Here is a 17,404-nt window from a genome sequence, read left to right on the forward strand (position 1 = left end):
ACAGTTAGTGCTCAATAAATATGATTGAATGAATATACTGCACTCTCCCAAACGCTTATCAAGGTGCTCTGCATCTTAGTAAATACAATTGACTGATTGACTGATTGTTCTGCAGATGTGCCCAATAAATACCATGGATCAATCACTTAATCATTGGTATGAACTGAGCACTTACTTTGTGCCTCTGAGTCCATCTTTTAGACTGTGAGCCCGTTGTTGGGCAGGGATTGACTCTATGTGTTGCCGAATTGTACATTCCCAGTGCTTAGTATTCATTCATTCAATAGTATTTATTGAGCGCTTACTATGTGCAGTGCACTGTACTAAGCGCTTGGAATGTACGAGTCAGCAACAGATAGACAGTCCCTGCCCTTTGATGGGTTTACAGTCTAATCGGGGGGCTTACAGTCTAATCGGTGAGTACAGTATTTTGCACACGGTAAGCGCTCAGTAAATAGCATTGAATGAATACCAACACTACTAAACGCTTGGGAGAGAACAGTACAAAAGAGTTGGTAGACATCATCCCTGCTCTCATGGAGCTTACAGTCTAGAGCCGGAGATAAACGCTCCAATAATCAATCAGTCAATGGTATTTAGTGAGCGCTTACTGTGTGCAGAGCACTGTACTAAGCTCTTGGGAGAGTTCAATATCCCAGAGGTGGTAGACACATTCCCTGCCCACAAAGAACTTACAGTCCGGGGGGGAGACGGCCATTCATATAAATAATTTTTGGATATGTAAATAAGTGCTATGGGGCTAAGGGTGGGGTGAATATTTAGGATTGAGGAAATGATTGAGTGTGAGGATATAATAATGCTGGTTTTTGTTAAGCACTTACTATGTGCCAAGCACTGTTCTAAGCACTGGGGTAGATACAACTTTATTAGGGTGTCCCACATGGAGCTCACAGTCTTAATCCCCATTTTCCAGATGAGGTAACTGAGGCACAGAGAAGTGAAGTGACTTGCCCCAAATCACACAGCTGAAAAGTGGCGGAGCTGGGATTCAAGCCTATGACCTCTGGGTCCCAAACCCGTGCTCTTTCCTCTAAGCCACGCTGCTTCTCAGAATATGAATGAATAGCAAGCGCTTAACAAATACCGTTATTATTATTATTGTTAAGTTCTTAAGAGGCAGAGATCCAAGTATGTAGGCGAATAGGGGAAATAAAGAGAAAATGCAGAGTAATTTATTTTTCCCTCCCGTCTCTGTTTCTGAACCTCTCTTGGTATCCTGATCTCCGTGAAACCTTTGCTCAAGGAGAGAGCCTCCCTGCTCCTGAGACATTAGCTACGAAATGTTAGGCAAATATGTTTTCTATTTATACTCCCCTGGGCTTGCAGTATCGTTATCTTTGGGTCAGAGAAAGCTGTTTTCAGATGTCACTTCTTTTGGCTTCCTCAGCCTGAGTGTTTACTGAAACATGCAGAAATAGCTCCATATGCTGCCACAAGCTTCACGCGCCTCGAGTTCTGAGATGATTTCAGGGCTGATGCCTTCCTACGATTAGCCATTTTGTTTGAAGAGCCATCCTCGGTAGACCGCAAGGCCTTTTTGAGTGGGGAAGATGCTACTTTTCTATTTTAAATTCACCCAAGGGCTTAATTTACTGTGTTGCACTTAGTGGGTGGTATCTGTTTAGCGCTTACTATGTGGCAATCGCTGTTTTAAGCGCAGGGGGGTGATAAGAGTTAATCAGGTGGGCCACAGTCCCTGACCCGCACAGGGCTCACAGTCTAAGTAGGAGGGAGAACAGGTATTTAATCCCTATTTTACGGATGAGGAAACTAAAGCACAGAGAAGTTAAATTACTTGGTCACCGGGGCGGGGACCGATGGCAGAGGCAGGATTAGAACTCATATCCTCTAACTCCCAGGCCATGCTGCTTCTCTTAGGCCACATGTGCTCAATAAATACTACTATTACTAGTAATGCTAATGCTTTGACGACTACTCCTTATTTATGTACATTTCCCATCTGTAATTATGTACATATCCATCTGTCTCCGCCTCTAGCCTGTAAACTCCTTGCGAGCAGGGAACGTCTCAATGAAATCTTTGGTATCGTCCTCTCCCAAGCATTCAGTACAGTGCTCCGCACACAGTAGGTGCTCAATAAATGCCATTGATTGACTGATTTGATTGATTGATGGATTGACTGCTATAAGAGATCCAGAGTTTCTCTTCTGCTAAATACACTCCTTCAGTGCTTATGGCTTATAGGAGTTTTCACTCAGAATTCCATCACATCATCAATCATTGGCACATCCTATAAATAAAAGTATATGTGCATAAATATATATAAATAAATAGAATTAGAGATATATAATGATGTTTATATATCTCTAATTCTATTTATTGCTACTGATGCCTGTCTACTTGTTTGGTTTTGTTGTCTGTCTCCCCACTTCTAGGCTGTGAGCCCATTGTTGGGTAGGGATAGTCTCTATTTGTTGCCAGCTTGTACTTTCCAAGCGCTTAGTACAGTGTTCTGCATATAGTAATTGCTCAATAAATGTGATTGATTGATTGAGTGACAGAACTGGGACTAGAACCTGGATTTTCTAACTCCCAGTTCTGTGTTCTTTTTGCTTGGCCACAGTTTGGAGTAAATTTGCTTATAAATTAATTATGGTATTTTTTAAGTGCTTACTATGTGTCAAGCACCGCTTTAAGCACTGGGGTAGATACAAGGTAATCAGGTTGGATGTGGTCCCTGTCCCACATCGAGCTCACGGTTTTAATCCCCATTTTACAGATGAGGTAACTGAGGCAGAGAGACGCGAAACGACTTGCCCAAGGTCACACAGCAGATGAGTGGAGGAGCTGGGATTAGAAATCAACTCCTCTGACTCCTAGGCCTCTGCTCTTTTCAATAGGCCATATTCCTGATCCAATTTTTCTTTGTTGGATCGTTTACCGTCATTGAGGAATTGTTTAAGAACCACCCATCTTGTGGATGAGGCATTTGAGTGGTAAATTGTGTAATGGATGCATTCCAAATGGTGAGTCACAATGGTGTTTTAAGGTAAAAGTTGGTTATTCCGATAAGATCTCTGCAATAGACATCATTTTAAAGCCGTGAGTTTTGGGGAATTCCGTCGTTCTGGAGGGTACATAGTTCTGGTGGGTTTTTACCACCAAACCCGGTCACGCCTGCATTAAGATGGTGTTTTATTCTCGGAAACAACTGCTGATTCTCCTGATTTTCATTCACAATTACAGCTGCTTCTTCCTTAATATACATCGAGTCCTCACTCAAGGGCACACATTCATTTCTGCTGCATTAGTCACAGCGGCCTCTTCATCTGCTTTTCTGTTGATTCCTCACCGGCACGAGGCCTCTCGCCGGATGGTATTCATTTCGGTTTGAATAAGCAGATTTCTGATGAGTGTGGACCTCCTCCAAACTGCTGCATTCTGTTACGGACGTACTGGCTTCTCCTTCAGGGTCTAGGCCTCGGAGAGTGGTATTCTATGGGCTGTCACCTCTCTTTCTCCCCCGGAGGCTGCAAAATGAGAATGTATTCGACTCTCATTCAATTCTGAAGCCGTTCTAATGGCCTCTTCGGTCTCACTGCTCAATTGCTCAACTTCCACGCGGCAGTAACGAGGTGTTAATCTTTGGAGTGGATTCTTTTCCAGTGATTCCAGAAAACTGGGTTGGGCTACTTCCTTCACTCCTTTTCCTTGAAGGAATGATTCCAAGCTTCCAGCATCGGGCATCCAGTGTGTTTGTGGGTTTTCAGAACCCCATTAATTGGAGATAGAACCGTTCTTAAGGAAGGTGGGTTCTATTTCTCCGATGGCACATGCTTATGGGTTGGGGGAGCCGAGGCGGCGGCCTGATTCTGTGAGCTTACGGGGGATAAGGGGAAAGATATGTGTGTGTCTGTGTGTGTAAATATACGTGCCCAGTGCCCATTCTTGTATTATATGACTCGGCCCCATGGACACAGTGTAGTTTAGGGACATATGCCCAGAGGTGAGACTGAAAATGCAGATTTTACGATGATTTATTCATTCATTCAATCGTATTTATTGAGCACTTACTGTGTGCAGAGCACTGTAATAAGTACTTTATTATTATTATTATTATAGTATTTGTTAAGCATTTACTATCTGGCAAGCACTGTTTTAAAGTGCTGGGGTAGATACAGGGTAATCAGGTTGTCCCACTTGGGGTTCACAGTCTTAATCCCCATTTTACAGATGGCTCAGTGGAAAGAGCCTGGGCTTCGGAGTCAGAGGTCATGGGTTCGACTCCCTGCTCTGCCACTTGTCAGCTGTGTGACTGTGGGCAAGTCACTTAACTTCTCTGTGCCTCAGTTACCTCATCTGTAAAATGGGGATTAACTGTGAGCCTCACATGGGACAACCTGATGATCCTATATCTACCCCAGCGCTTAGAACAGCGCTCTGCATATAGTAAGCGCTTAACAAATACCAACATTATTAGATGAGGTAACTGAGGCACAGAGAAGTTAAATGACTTGTCCAAAGTCATACCGCTGATAAGTGGCAGAGCCAGGATTAGGACCCCACGACCTCTGACTCCCAAACCCGGGCTCTTTTCACTAAACCTCCCTGCTTCTCCAAGGGAAACAGTGTAGCTAGAGAAGCAGCGTGGCTTAGTGGATGGAGCACAGGCCTGGGAGTCAGAAGGAGCTGGGTTCTAATCCCAGCTCTGCCACATGTCTGCTGTGTGATCTTGGCCAAGTTATTTCACTTCTCTGGGTCTCGGTTCCCTCATCGGTAGAATGGGGTTTAAGAGTGTGAGCCCCATGGGGTACAGGGTGGCTTAGAGAAAAGAGCCTGGGCTTGGGAGTCAGAGACTGTGGGTTCTAATCCCTCCTCCTCCACTTGTCAGCCGTGTGAACTTTGGCCAGTCACTTCACTTCTCTGGGCCTCAATTCCCTTATCTGTAAAATGAGGATTAAGACTGTGAGCCCCGCATGGGACAACCTTGAGAACTTTTTATCTACCCCAGCGCTTAGAAAAGTGCTCGGCACATAGTAAGCGCTTAACAAATACCATCATCTTTAAAGGGTCTGGGTCCAACCTGATTAACTTCAGTTCTTAGTACAGTGCCTGCACATTGTTAGTACATAATAATAATAATTAATGTTGGCATTTGTTAAGCGCTTACTATGTGCAGAGCACTGTTCTAAGTTCTGGGGTAGATAGAGGGTAATCAGGTTGTCCCACGTGAGACTCACAGTTAATCCCCATTTTACAGATGAGGTAACTGAGGCACAGAGAAGTTAAGTGACTTGCCCATAGTCACCCAGCTGATAAGTGGCAGAGCCCGGATTCGAACCCATGACATCTGACTCCCAAGCCCGGGCTCTTTCCGCTGAGCCAACCTGCTTAACAAATGCTATCATTATTACTATTACAATAGAACAATAAAACAGACCCATTCCCGGCCCACGGGAGCTTACAGTCTAGAGGGGGAGAAAGACATTAATAGAAATAAATAAATGATAGATAAGGACATAAGTGCTGTGGGTCTGGGAGGGGGGATGAATAAAAGGAGCAAGTCAGGGTGGCGCAGAAGGGAGCGGGCAAAGTGGACAGGAGGGCTTAGTCAAGGAAGGCTTACTTAGGGAAGTGGGTGGTGTTTGCATGTGAGGACACGGGGGTATCAAAGGCCTGGTAGTCAGAGGACCTGGGTTCTAATCCCGGTCCTGCCACTTGCCTGCTGTGTGACCTTGAGTAAGACCCTTAATTTTTCTGCGCTTCTGTTTACTTATCTGTAAAGTGGGTATATTCATTCCTGTTCTTCCTCCCTCTGAGGATGTGAGGCTCATGTGAGACACGGATTGTATCCGACCTAATTATCTTGTACCTACTCCAGTAGTTAGTACAGTGCTTGGCGTATAGTAAGCTCTGAGCAAATGTTATCATTATTATTATTATCATTAAGAAGAAAAAGATAGGGATGCGTCATCGAGAAGGCAAGGCATTGGTGCAGAAACTAGGAATAGCACTTAGATTTACCTACTTTCGAATTTAAGTAGCTGTGTGACTTGAACGCTTCACTCTACCTCTCTGGTTCTCCTCTAGACTGTAAGCTCACTGTGGGCGGGGGATATGTCGGTTTACTGTTATATTGTACTCTCCCGAGGAGTTAATACAGTGCCTTGCACACAGTAAGTGCCCAATAAATATGACTGACTGACATTTCTGGCGATTCAAATTTTCAATCCTTAAAATACCTCTCTATCTTGGAGGAGGAACGCAAGAAAGAATAACATGACACCAAGAAGGCTGTCTGGGCATTTTGAAAGACAAATATTGGATTTCTCATTTGATGCCCAATTAAATATGAGGTGGCTTTAAATGGAACTGGCTTTAATTGGGTCAACTTGTCTCAAATGCTTATTGTATTTGGGTCTCTTTTTGCCTAGGAGGTGATTGAGCTGATGCCAGGCTCCAGCTGGAGAAGTGGGTGGTTGAAGTGTCAGTTTATTTACATTGTGTTGTACTTTTGTAGGCAGCCTCTCTTATAGACGTTGCTCACCTGCTTTGTGGTCACATATAATAGTAATAATAATAATGATAATGGTATTTATTAAGTGCTTACTATGTGTCAAGCACTGTTCTAAGCACTGGGGTAGATACAGAGTTATCGGGCTGTCCCATGTGGGGCTCACAGTCTTCATTCCTGTTTTACAGATGCGGTAACTGAGGCACAGAGAAGTTAAGTGACTTTCCCAAAGTCACACAGCTGATAAGTGGCAGAGCAGGGGTTAGAACCCCCGACCTCTGACTCCCAAGCCTGGGCTCTCTCCACTAGGCCACACTACTTCTCATAATTGTTCAGGATTGTAATATGTCATCCTGTAATCTGATTGCCTGCTCCAGTGATGCAAAATGCCGAACTGGAAACTCCTTGGTTACTTGGTCAGTCCAGCCAATCAATCAATAGTATTTATTGAGCACTTACTGTGTGCTGAGCACTGTACTAAGTGCTTGGGAGAGTACAAATATAACCCAGTTGGTTGACACATAAATCAGCCATATTTATTGAGTTCTAACTGTGTGCATATCACTGTACTAAAGTTTGGGAGAGTACAAATATAACCCAATTGGTAGACACATCAATCAATCATACTAATTGAGCACTTACGGTATGCAGAGCACTGTACTGAGGCTTGGGAGAGTTATTATTCTTGTTATTATTATTATTTTTATGATTCAGTCCCTGTTCTCCCTCCTCCTTAGACAATGAGCCTTATGTGGGGCAGGGACTGTGTCCAACCTGATGATCTTGTATCTCCCACAGTGCTTAGTAAAGTGCCTGGCAGAGTAAATGCTTAACAAACAGGATACTAGAGGAGGAGACAGCAAACTGTGACCTCAGGGTGTGTGTGTGTGTGTCAGGGTGAGGTTGGGGGGGACTGGAATTCTTTCCTAGAATTCCCCAAAGCCTTCGTGTGTGTATGTAAGCTCGTCTTCTCGACTGTAAGCTCATTGTGGACAGGGTCTGTGTTTATTGTTGTATTTTACTCTCCCAAATGCTTAGTCCAATGCTCTGCACACAGTAAGTAGCACCGAATGAATGAAAGTGTCCGGAGGGCCTTCATCTATGCGTGTGAGCACACGTTATGTATATGTCTGTATGTGAGCAGGCATGAATGTGTCCGAGCATAATTCTCAGGGTGGGCGGGAGCCTGCAGGTCTCTCTGTGTGACACTACAAATGTGAGCATGCCTGTGTCAGTGTCTGTGCACACACAGACAATAATAATAATAACGTTGGTATTTGTTAAGCGCTTACTATGTGCCAAGCACTGTTCTAAGCGCTGGGGTAGATACAAGGTCATCAGAATGTCCCACGTAGGGCTCACAGTCTTCATCCCCATTTTACAGATGAGGTAACTGAGGGACAGAGAAGTGAAGTGACTTGCCCAAAGTCACCCAGCTGACAAGTGCAGAGCCGGGACTAGAACTCATGACCTCTGACTCCCAAGCCCGGGCTCTTTCCACTGAGCTACGCTGGTCCCTGACAAATGCACACGCTGTAGGTGTGCCCACCCAGATGTGTGCAAGGTGAATGGGCACTGAAGGGTTGGCAGGGTGGAAGGTCAGGCTGACTCTCCACTCAGAAGCAAGACCCTACCCCACAAAGACCTGAAGAGGATTTTTGTTTTGTCGTTGCTGTTCATCCAGTCGTATTTATGAGGGCTTACTTTGTGCGAACCACTGTACTAAGCGCTTGGGAGAGTATGATATAACAATAAACAAATTCCCTGCCCAAAATGATCTTATTTCATTTGGATAAGATAAGATACATAGACTGTGCTCCCTCCTTGGGACAGCGACTGTGTCCCACCTAATTCAGTTTTTTTTTTTAAGTTGTATTTGTTAATCAATCAAATTTGTTGAGTGCTTACTATGTGCAGGATACTGTCCTGTATGGGAGAGTGCGACATAATGACAGACACGTTTCCTGCCCACGACAAGCTTACAGTCTAGAGGACGAGCTTACAGGCATTTACTTTGTTCCCAGTACATAGTAAGATAACCAGGTCGGACCTACTCCTTGACCCACATGTGGCTCACAGTCTCAATCCCCGTTTTACAGTTGAGGTAACTGAGGCACAGAGAAGTTAAGTGACTTGCCCGAGGTCGCACAGCAGACAAATGGAGGAGCCATGATTAGAACCCAGGTTCTCGTTTTCCCAGGCCCATGATCTATCCATTTGGCCATTCTGCTTCTCGTATCTAACCCAGTGCTTAGAACAGTGCTCGACACACAGTAAACTCATAATAAATATTATTATTGTTATCATTATTATTATTATTGGTATAAGAAGCTGGCAATCATTTGCCTTCCCTGATTCTGTTCATCTTGATGATTACCTTAAAGTGCCTTGAGCTCCTTCTTCATGTCGGAGATGCCTGTGTAGCATCAGAGCAGAGGAAACAGCCTTGGCAAACACATTTTTTTATGGTATTTGTTAAGCGCTCACTATGTTCCAGCCACTGTTCTAAACGCTGGGGTAGTTACAAGGCAGTCAGGTTGTACACTGTCCATATCCCACTTGGGACTCCCAGTCTTCATCCCCATTTTACAGATGAGGTAACTGAGGCACAGAGAAGTTAAGTGACTTGCCCTACGTCACACAACACACAAGTGGCAGAGCAGGATTAGAATTCAGGTTCTTCTGACTCCCAGACCCGTACTCTAACCACGAGACCGTGCAGATGCTCTGTCTGCAAGTGTTTCCATTTGGCTTTCATTCATTCATTCAGTAGTATTTATTGAGCGCTTACTATGTTCAGAGCACTGTACTAAGTGCTTGGAATGTACAATTTGGCCTTGTAGGGAGAGTGGGGGACTGAGAATTAGGTGACCTGGATTCTAATCCTAGCTATGTGACCCTGGACAAGGCCCTTAACTTCTCTGGACCTCAAGTCCTCATCTGTCAAATGGGGATTCAAAACCTGTTCACAACGTGGTTTAGTGCAAAGAGCATGGCCTTGGGAGTCAGAGGTTGTGGGTTCTAATCCCGGCTCTGCCACTTTTCAGCTGTGTGACTTTGGGCAAGTCACTTCTCTTTGCCTCAGTAACCTTATCTGTAAAATGAGAATTAAGACTATGAGCCCATGTCAGACAACCCGATTACCTTGAATCTACCCCAGCACTTAGAACAGTGCGTGGCACGTAGTAAGCACTTAAATGCCATTATTATTATTATTATTATTATTATTATTATTATTCCTTTCCCTCTGGGACAGAGAGTCTGGCCACTCTGACTATCCTCTATCTCACCCAGTGGTTGGCACCAAGTAGGTGCTTAGCAAATACCAGATTATTATCATTATTATTCCCAGTTAGAATGCCATGCAGGGATTGTCTCTATCTGTTGCCGAATTGTACATTCCAAGTGGTTAGTACAGTGCTCTGCACATAGTAAGCGCTCAACAAATACTATTGAATGAATGAATGAATGTCTACTTTGCATCCCAAGTATGGGGTGGGTGATGAAGGCCACTGATGAAGGCCCCCCCCCATAATCACGGTCGGTCATGACATCTTTGAACCCAGGCTGGAGGGGTGGGAGTGTTGAGAGGAGTACATATCGATACCAACAGACTTGATTTTTGGGAGAAGGATAGAACAAAAAAGGAAAGAGTTTCATCCATTCCCTGGGGAAAACTAAATCAGGGCAGGGAGGGTATTAAGGGCTGGGAATTTACCACAGGAAAGACCTCATTTGACAGAAGTAGTTAGTAGTACTGACAGGATTTAAGAAACGCCTACTATATGCAATGCCCTGGAAAAGAAGTCCCTAACTGAGATTGTAGACGAGGTTCCTGGGTCCCCGGGGGCTCACAGTCAGGGAACAAGAGAGAGGACACAGAAGGGTTGGTGGCTGACACCGAAGGAAAAATACAAAAGATGAAGGCGTGGACAAACCCGAAAGGAGCAGCAGGATTTGCGGCTCCACACAGCTCAGACCAATAGTCTCGGCAGTCCCGGGGGCCGCCAGGCTGACGACCTTCCGGGTTCTAAAAGTTATGATGGCCCGCCGGCCCTGGTCCCGTCCTCCTTGGGCTGGAGCTAGAGGATCATGAGAGCTCCAGCATGGCAGGAGGAAAAGTGGATGGTTCACATGGCTGCCCCGGCCCAGCTCTTCTTCCTTCTTCTCCACTTCCTCCTCCTCCTCCTTCTCATCAGTGTACTCAGGATTCCTCACTCTCATTTCTCCATTAACCCCTGTTCTCACCCTTCCTCCTGCCTGAAGCTGCTCACCCCCTTCACATCCGCTCTCCCCTGCGTCATCTGATATCACATCTCTTCCAAGAATTCTTCCCTGATTAACCTCTCTGCTCCCATCCAGCTATTGCATCTTCAGCACCTGACCTGTGTTAGTACTGGAGAAGCAACGTGGCTCAGTGGAAAGAGCACAGGCTTGGGAGTCAGAGGTCATGGGTTCTAATCCCGGCTCTGCCACTTGTCAGCTGTGTGACTTTGGGCAAGTCACAACTTCTCTGTGCCTCAGTTACCTCATCTGTAAAATGGGGATTAAGACTGTGAGCCCCATGTGGGACACCTTGATCACCGTGTATCCCTCCAGCGCTTAGAACAGTGCTTTGTGCATAGTAAGCACTTAACGAATACAATTATTATTATTAATAATAATAAAGATAACAATAATGGTATTTGTTAAAGAGTGCCAGGCACTGTACTAAGTGCTGAGGTGGGTACAAGTAAATTGGGTTGGACACAGTCCCTGTCCCACATGGGGCTCACACTCTCAATCACCATTTTACAGATGAGGTAAAGGAGGCCCATAGAATAATAATAATAATTATGGTACTTGTTAAGCACTTATTGTGTGCTGAGCACTGTTCTAAGTGTTGGGGTAGTAGGTACAGGGTAATCAGATTGTCCCACGTGGGGCTCACATTTTTTAATCCTCATTCTTTACAGATGAGGTAACTGAGGCACAGAGAAGTGAAGTGACTTGCCCAAGGTCACACAGAAAAAAGACGGAGTCGGAATTAGAACCCACGACCTCTGACTGCCAAGCCCGTGCTCTTTCTACTAAGCCACGCTGCTGATTTGACCAAGGTCACACTGCAGACAAGTGGCAGAGCTGGGGTGAGAACCCACGACCTTCCGACTCCCAGGTCTCTGCTCTAGACGTTACACCATGACACTTACCCCCCGATTAGACTGTAAGCCTATCAAATGGCAGGGACTGTCTCTATCTGTTACCGATTTGTACATTCCAAGAGCTTAGTACAGTGCTCTGCACATAGTAAGCGCTCAATAAATACTATTGAATGAATGAATGACACTTGGGCTCACTCTCAAGGCACTCTGTACTCGCTTCTCCTAGTAACCCTTACGTATGTTACCTTAAAACTCGGCTGCTTCCCTCTCCCTGCAATTTATTTTAATATCTTTGTCCCCTCTCTAGATCGTGAACTCCTCCAGGGCAGGAATTAGTTCTACTAGCTCTATTATACTCTCCTAGGCTTTTATTCCCCTCTCAGGGTCACACTTGGAGAGTTTCCATTCTCCCAGTCTCGATTACGGGAGGGAGAGTCAAGCAGAGGCTCATCCATTCCATTCTAGTTTGGCCAGTGGCTAGCAAGTGGCAGGCAATCTGCTACAAGTCAAAACTCACCCGTTCTGGGCAGCAACGGCACGGGAGAGAGTCGAGGGCGGAGACTCGAGTTTACCGCATGGAAGGAGGCGATGGTCAACCACCACTGAATTTTTACTATGAAAACTCTCTGGATCCACTACCGGAACGATTGCAGATTGAGGTGGGTCGTCCTGGGAGAGATGTGTCCTTGGTGATGCTACGGGTCGGAGACGACTCGTTGGCGTAAGACAAGACAAGGCTTTTATTGATTGATTGATTCGTTCATTGAAAGGCATTGAGTAATAATAATGATAATAATGATGATGATTATGGTATTTGTGGTGTTCCTGTGTGCCAAGCACTGAACTAAGCGTTGAAGTGATGGAAGATAATCGTGTCAGGAACAGTCCCTTGTCCCACATGGGACTTAGTCTAAGTAGAAGGGTAGGACAGGCATTGAATCCCCAATTTAGAGGTAAAGAAACTGAGGCAGATTAGAATCCAAATCCTCGGCCTCCCAGGCCCTTTGGTTCCACATTGCTTTTCGGAAGAGGTGTTTAATCAATACAATTGATTGATTGCTTGATTGATTATCACTATTACTTAGCACTTCTCTGTGCAAAACACTGTCTGGATGCTTGGGAGCATGCAATAAATAGAGAAGACACAGACCCAACCCTTAAGGATCATACTGCTGAATGGAAGAGTCCCAGTAGAAAGGCTAAATTGCTTTCCAATCTGAATTGGGTTTCTTTGGATCTCTTTTTTTGGTTTTATATTTTCAATATTTCGTATTGGAAATATTCTGGGATTTCCTGAATTATAGGTCTACGCGTTTCTATTTGCTTGCAGGACTGATTTCTTTTCTGTAACTTCTCTAAGATTGGAACTTTCCAAGTGAGGCAACTGGGTCCATGGGTCCATGATAACTTCTCACTTTTGATCTGAAACTGATTTCTGTTTGCTTCCTGAAATATTCCATTCTGTTTCCTCTCAGGAAGCAGAGGGACCTAGGGCAAGGAGCATCAGTTAGTTTATTAAGCAATAGCGGTATTGATTGAGAGTTTACAGCGTAGCAGCATGGTCTAGTGGATAGAGCATGCGCCTGGGAGTTACCAGCTCATCTGGTAAAATAAAGAAGGACTTGGGTTCTAATCCCTGCTCCACCACTTATTTGCTGAAGGACCTTGGACAAGTCACTTCACTGTGCCTCAGTTACCTCAGTTGTAAAATAGGAATTAAGACGACTGTGAGCCCCATGTGGGGCGGGGACTGTGTCCAACCTGATTAACTTATATACCTGGCACACAGTAAGTGCTAAACAAATACCATTAAAAAAACCCAGGAAGTGGATTGAGCATGGGCCTAGATCAGCCACTTGCCTGCTGTGTGACCTTTTGGCAAGTCACAACTTCTCTGTGCCTCAGTTTCCTCATCAATAAAATGAGGATTCGCTATTTGTTTTCCCAGCTCCCCAAACGGAGCCTCATGTGGGACAGGGACTGTGTTTGGACTGATGATCTTATATATACACCTCAGTGTTTAGTACAAAGTAACTGCTTAAAATACCATAATTAGTATCATTATTATTACAACGATCAATCAATCAATGGCACTTTTGGAGTGTTTACAATGTGCAGGGCCCTGAACTAAGTGCCCCCAAGGAGCTTAGGGGTTGTAAGAAGCACCATGGCCTGGAAACAGCACAGGCCTCGAGTCAGAGGACCAGGGTCCTAATTCTGACTCCTCCACTTATTGCTCTGTGACCTTAGGTGAGTTACTTAATTTCTCTGTCCCTCAGTTTCCTCAACTGTAAAATGGGGATTCAATACTTGTTCTCCTTCCTACTTAGACTGTGAGCCCCTATGACACGGGGACTGTGTCTGACTTAACTTGACTCTACCCCAGCACTTACAACAGTTCTTGACACATAATACTTGCCTGTCACATAGTAAGCTCTTAAATACCATTATTATTATTACTCTTACTTGTACTAAGAATAATGATGATGATGATGGTATTTGTTACACGCTTACTAAGTGTCAAGCAAGTGAAGTGACTTGGAGTGAATTGACTTGCCCAAGGTCACAGAGCAGGCAAGTGTGAGCTTGTTCTCTAGACTGCGAGCTCATTGTGAGCGGGGAACGTCACTGCTTATTGTTGTACTGTACTTTCCCAAGCGGTTAGTACAGTGCTCGGCACCCAATAAGTGCTTAATAAATACGATTGAATGAATGAATGAAAAGTGGCAGAGCCGGGATTAGAATCTAGGTTCTTCTGACCCCCAGGCCCGTGCTCTCTCCAATAGACCAGCACTTAACAAATATCATATTTATTCATTTTAGAGTCCCTCTGAAATGGTATATTCTGATTCTTAGAGGTTTGGCTATGTATCGTTATATTGGACAAATGGTTATCTTAGAAAACTGGCTCAGTAGCACTAACTCCAGAAAAGTAATGGCCAAATCTATCCTCACAGAGCACCTCTGAAGCAGGTCATTCTGGGGTGGATTTCCTCTTCCCAGTCATGAGGACACCGTCCTCTGGAGGAAGCTCCAAAGGCAAAACATTTAAGGATTGGTGATGTTTTAGCTGACACTTTTCTGGGGCAAATTTAGGAATGTGGGTAGCCCGGGAGATATCCTAAAATGGTGGTTTGGTCATGCGTTCTGGGGCTCTGGAGAATCCTCTGGATTCCATTTTTAGATCAGAATGGCGGTGATGAAAGGGACTCTCCCCTCAGCTCTGGTTGCCATGGAAGCTCCTTGGGGGCAGGGAAAGTGTCCACTGACTCCGTTATATTGTAATCTCCCAACGGCTCAGTATAGTGTTCTGTAGACAGTAAGTGCTTGATAAATATCACTGACTGACTGATTGATTGATTGTTAGAAGCCTTGAGACCAGCTGGCTGCTCTTGTCTCCCCTGAAGAAAAGGATGAGCTCCCTGAGCAGGGAGCTGAGCAAGGGCCTTGCAGTGTGGCATAGCCAACTCTGAAAGTTGGGGCTGAGGTTGTGACGGTTGTGACGGTTGTGGCGGTTGGAGGCAGGAGTGGAAGGTGGAGGTGTCATGGTGAAAGCTGCAGTTGTAAGGCTTGAAGATAATTAAAACATGGCAATAACAGCCGTGGCGACAGAGGAAGCGGTGGTAAGCCTCCCTCTTCACCCCATAAACACCCACTGCCTCTTTGAGTCTTTAATAATAACAATAAAAAATATAATTCAGGTATTTGTTAAGCACTTACTATGTGCCAAGCACTGTTCTAACACTGGGGTAGATACAAAATAATCAGATTGGATGTAGTCCCTGACCCACATGGCGCTCACAGTCTTAATCCCCATTTTGCAGATGAGGTAACTGAGGCACAGAGAAGTTAAGTGACTTGGCCAAGGTCATAGTGGCAGAGCTAGGATTGGAACCCTTGTCCTCTGACTCCCAGGCCCGTGCTCTTTCCACTAGGCCCCTTATGCCTCTTCTTCCTCTTTAGTCATCCCCTCTCTCCTCTCTTTTTCCTTTTTCCACCTGGGCTTCTGCATCAGCTTCCTCACTGAGCTCCCTGCCTCCTGCCTCTTCCTTCTCCAGTCCTTACTTCACTCTGCCTCTCCGATCATTTTTCTAAAAAAGCTCAGTCCGTGTCTCCCCACTGCTCAAGAACCTCCAGGGGATGCCCATCCAGCCGTGTATCGAACATTATCTGCTTTAAAACACTCCATCTTATCTCCCCCTCCTAGCTTATCTTCCTGGAGCACCTACTACAACCCAGCCTGCACGCTTCACTCTTTCAGCGCCAACCTTATCACTGCACTTCGATCTCACCTATCTCGCCACCGATCCCTTGTCCTCATCCCCCTCCTGACCTAGGACTCCCTCCTCCTGACAGAGAGACGGCTCCCCCCATCTTCGAAGACTTATTAAAATCATATCTCCTCTAAAAGTCCTCCCCCAGCTAAGCCTTCATTTCCACTCCTCCCTCTCCCTTCTGCAGCCACTTCTCTGCTTTGTGACCTTGGGTAAATCACTTCACTTCTCTGGGCCACAGTGACCTCATCTCTAACATGGGGATTGAGACTGTGAACCCCATGTGGGCCAGGGACTGGGCCCAACCTGATATGCTTGTATCCACCCCAGTGCTCAGTACAGTGCCTGGGACATAGTAAGCACTTAATAAAAACCATAATTTTTATTATTATGACTTGGATCTGTTCCCTTTAAGAACTTGATATTCACCCCACCCTCCATCCCCTCAGCCCTTATGTACATATCTGTACTTCATTTTAATGTCCGTCATCCCCTCTAAACTATGACTTCTTGTGGGCAGGGAAGGTGTCTGCCAACTCGAATTTATTGTACTCTCCCAAGTACTTACTACAGTCCTCTTCACACAGCAAGTGCTAAGTAAATTAATTATACCCCTTCCCCTATTTCTTACCCCATTTTCCCTCTCCTCTTTCCCCCCTTTCCCTTTCCTCCGTCTCTCTCTCCCAGACCTCCTCTGTCTTTCAGTCCCAAGGAGAAACTGGTACATCTGAGTGGAGGGAGCTACTGAAGTAGCCATTATTCCATTTTCTATGCCTGGGTACTATCTTAAGGAACCCAGAAGTCCAGTTCCTATTATTTCAGAGCAGGAGTGCTTCCTGTAGTTTTACGTTTTGCTGCGTGTCCCCAGGGTGCCAAACACTGTATTCATTTCTCGGGAAGAACAGACGTGACACATTCCCTGCCTACAGGGAGCTGACACTCTGGCTTTAAGAGCAGAGCTGTTGGAAGGAGAGGATTTGAAGATTTTAGAAGAGGATCTGTGAGTCCCCTGGGTCTCCTTTCTGCCCCCTTCACTGGAATCTGTCATTCCCGTCTCTAAACGAGGCCTTAGATCTCTTACTGTGCCAGGACAGAAATTCCCTGGAAGTCAAATATTGATTTGATCATTCCCAGGGTGGATGGGGAAGAGGCAGAATCTGGACAAACAGCATCATGGAGGTTGTCCCAACCATTGCCCTTAAATCACTTCCGATCCCAAACCGTGGCAGCTTTCTAACTAGAAGAGGCCTGAGTTATCCCCGAGGAGCCAGCTGGTGCGATGCCTTGCGTCCTGGGGGATTGCCGTGACTACTCGCTACTGGTGTTGAGGTCAGTGTGAGGGGCAGACCTTATGGCTGAGAGAAGAGTTGAGGTCTACGGTGGCGAAAGAAGGCGGTGCAGATTAATCCGGCATTTCGATGTTTTTAACTGCTGGCCAGCTCACCCCAGCACGGTGCCAAAGGGAGGGGCAGCAGGGGGGACCTGCCTCCATT

The 17,404-nt window shown here is 45.5% G+C and overlaps 1 protein-coding gene across 2 annotated transcripts in view; it reads left to right on the top strand.

Moving 5' to 3' along the window:
* LOC100080382 (neuronal vesicle trafficking-associated protein 1) overlaps positions 1 to 17,404 on the top strand; it is a 101,803-nt gene that overhangs the window by 10,385 nt on the left and 74,014 nt on the right. Inside the window, exon 1 of one of the 2 annotated variants that reach the window (XM_029061354.2) lies at positions 15,171 to 15,260. The exons of the other annotated variant lie outside the window; for it this stretch is intronic. Coding sequence (XP_028917187.1) covers positions 15,225 to 15,260 — 36 coding nt within the window. The 5' untranslated portion in view covers positions 15,171 to 15,224. Of the gene's footprint in view, positions 1 to 15,170; positions 15,261 to 17,404 lie in introns of those variants that run through there. 2 annotated transcript variants of the gene reach the window in all.

This window comes from Ornithorhynchus anatinus, chromosome 3 (assembly GCF_004115215.2).
Source record: "Ornithorhynchus anatinus isolate Pmale09 chromosome 3, mOrnAna1.pri.v4, whole genome shotgun sequence".
NCBI lineage: Eukaryota > Metazoa > Chordata > Mammalia > Monotremata > Ornithorhynchidae > Ornithorhynchus > Ornithorhynchus anatinus.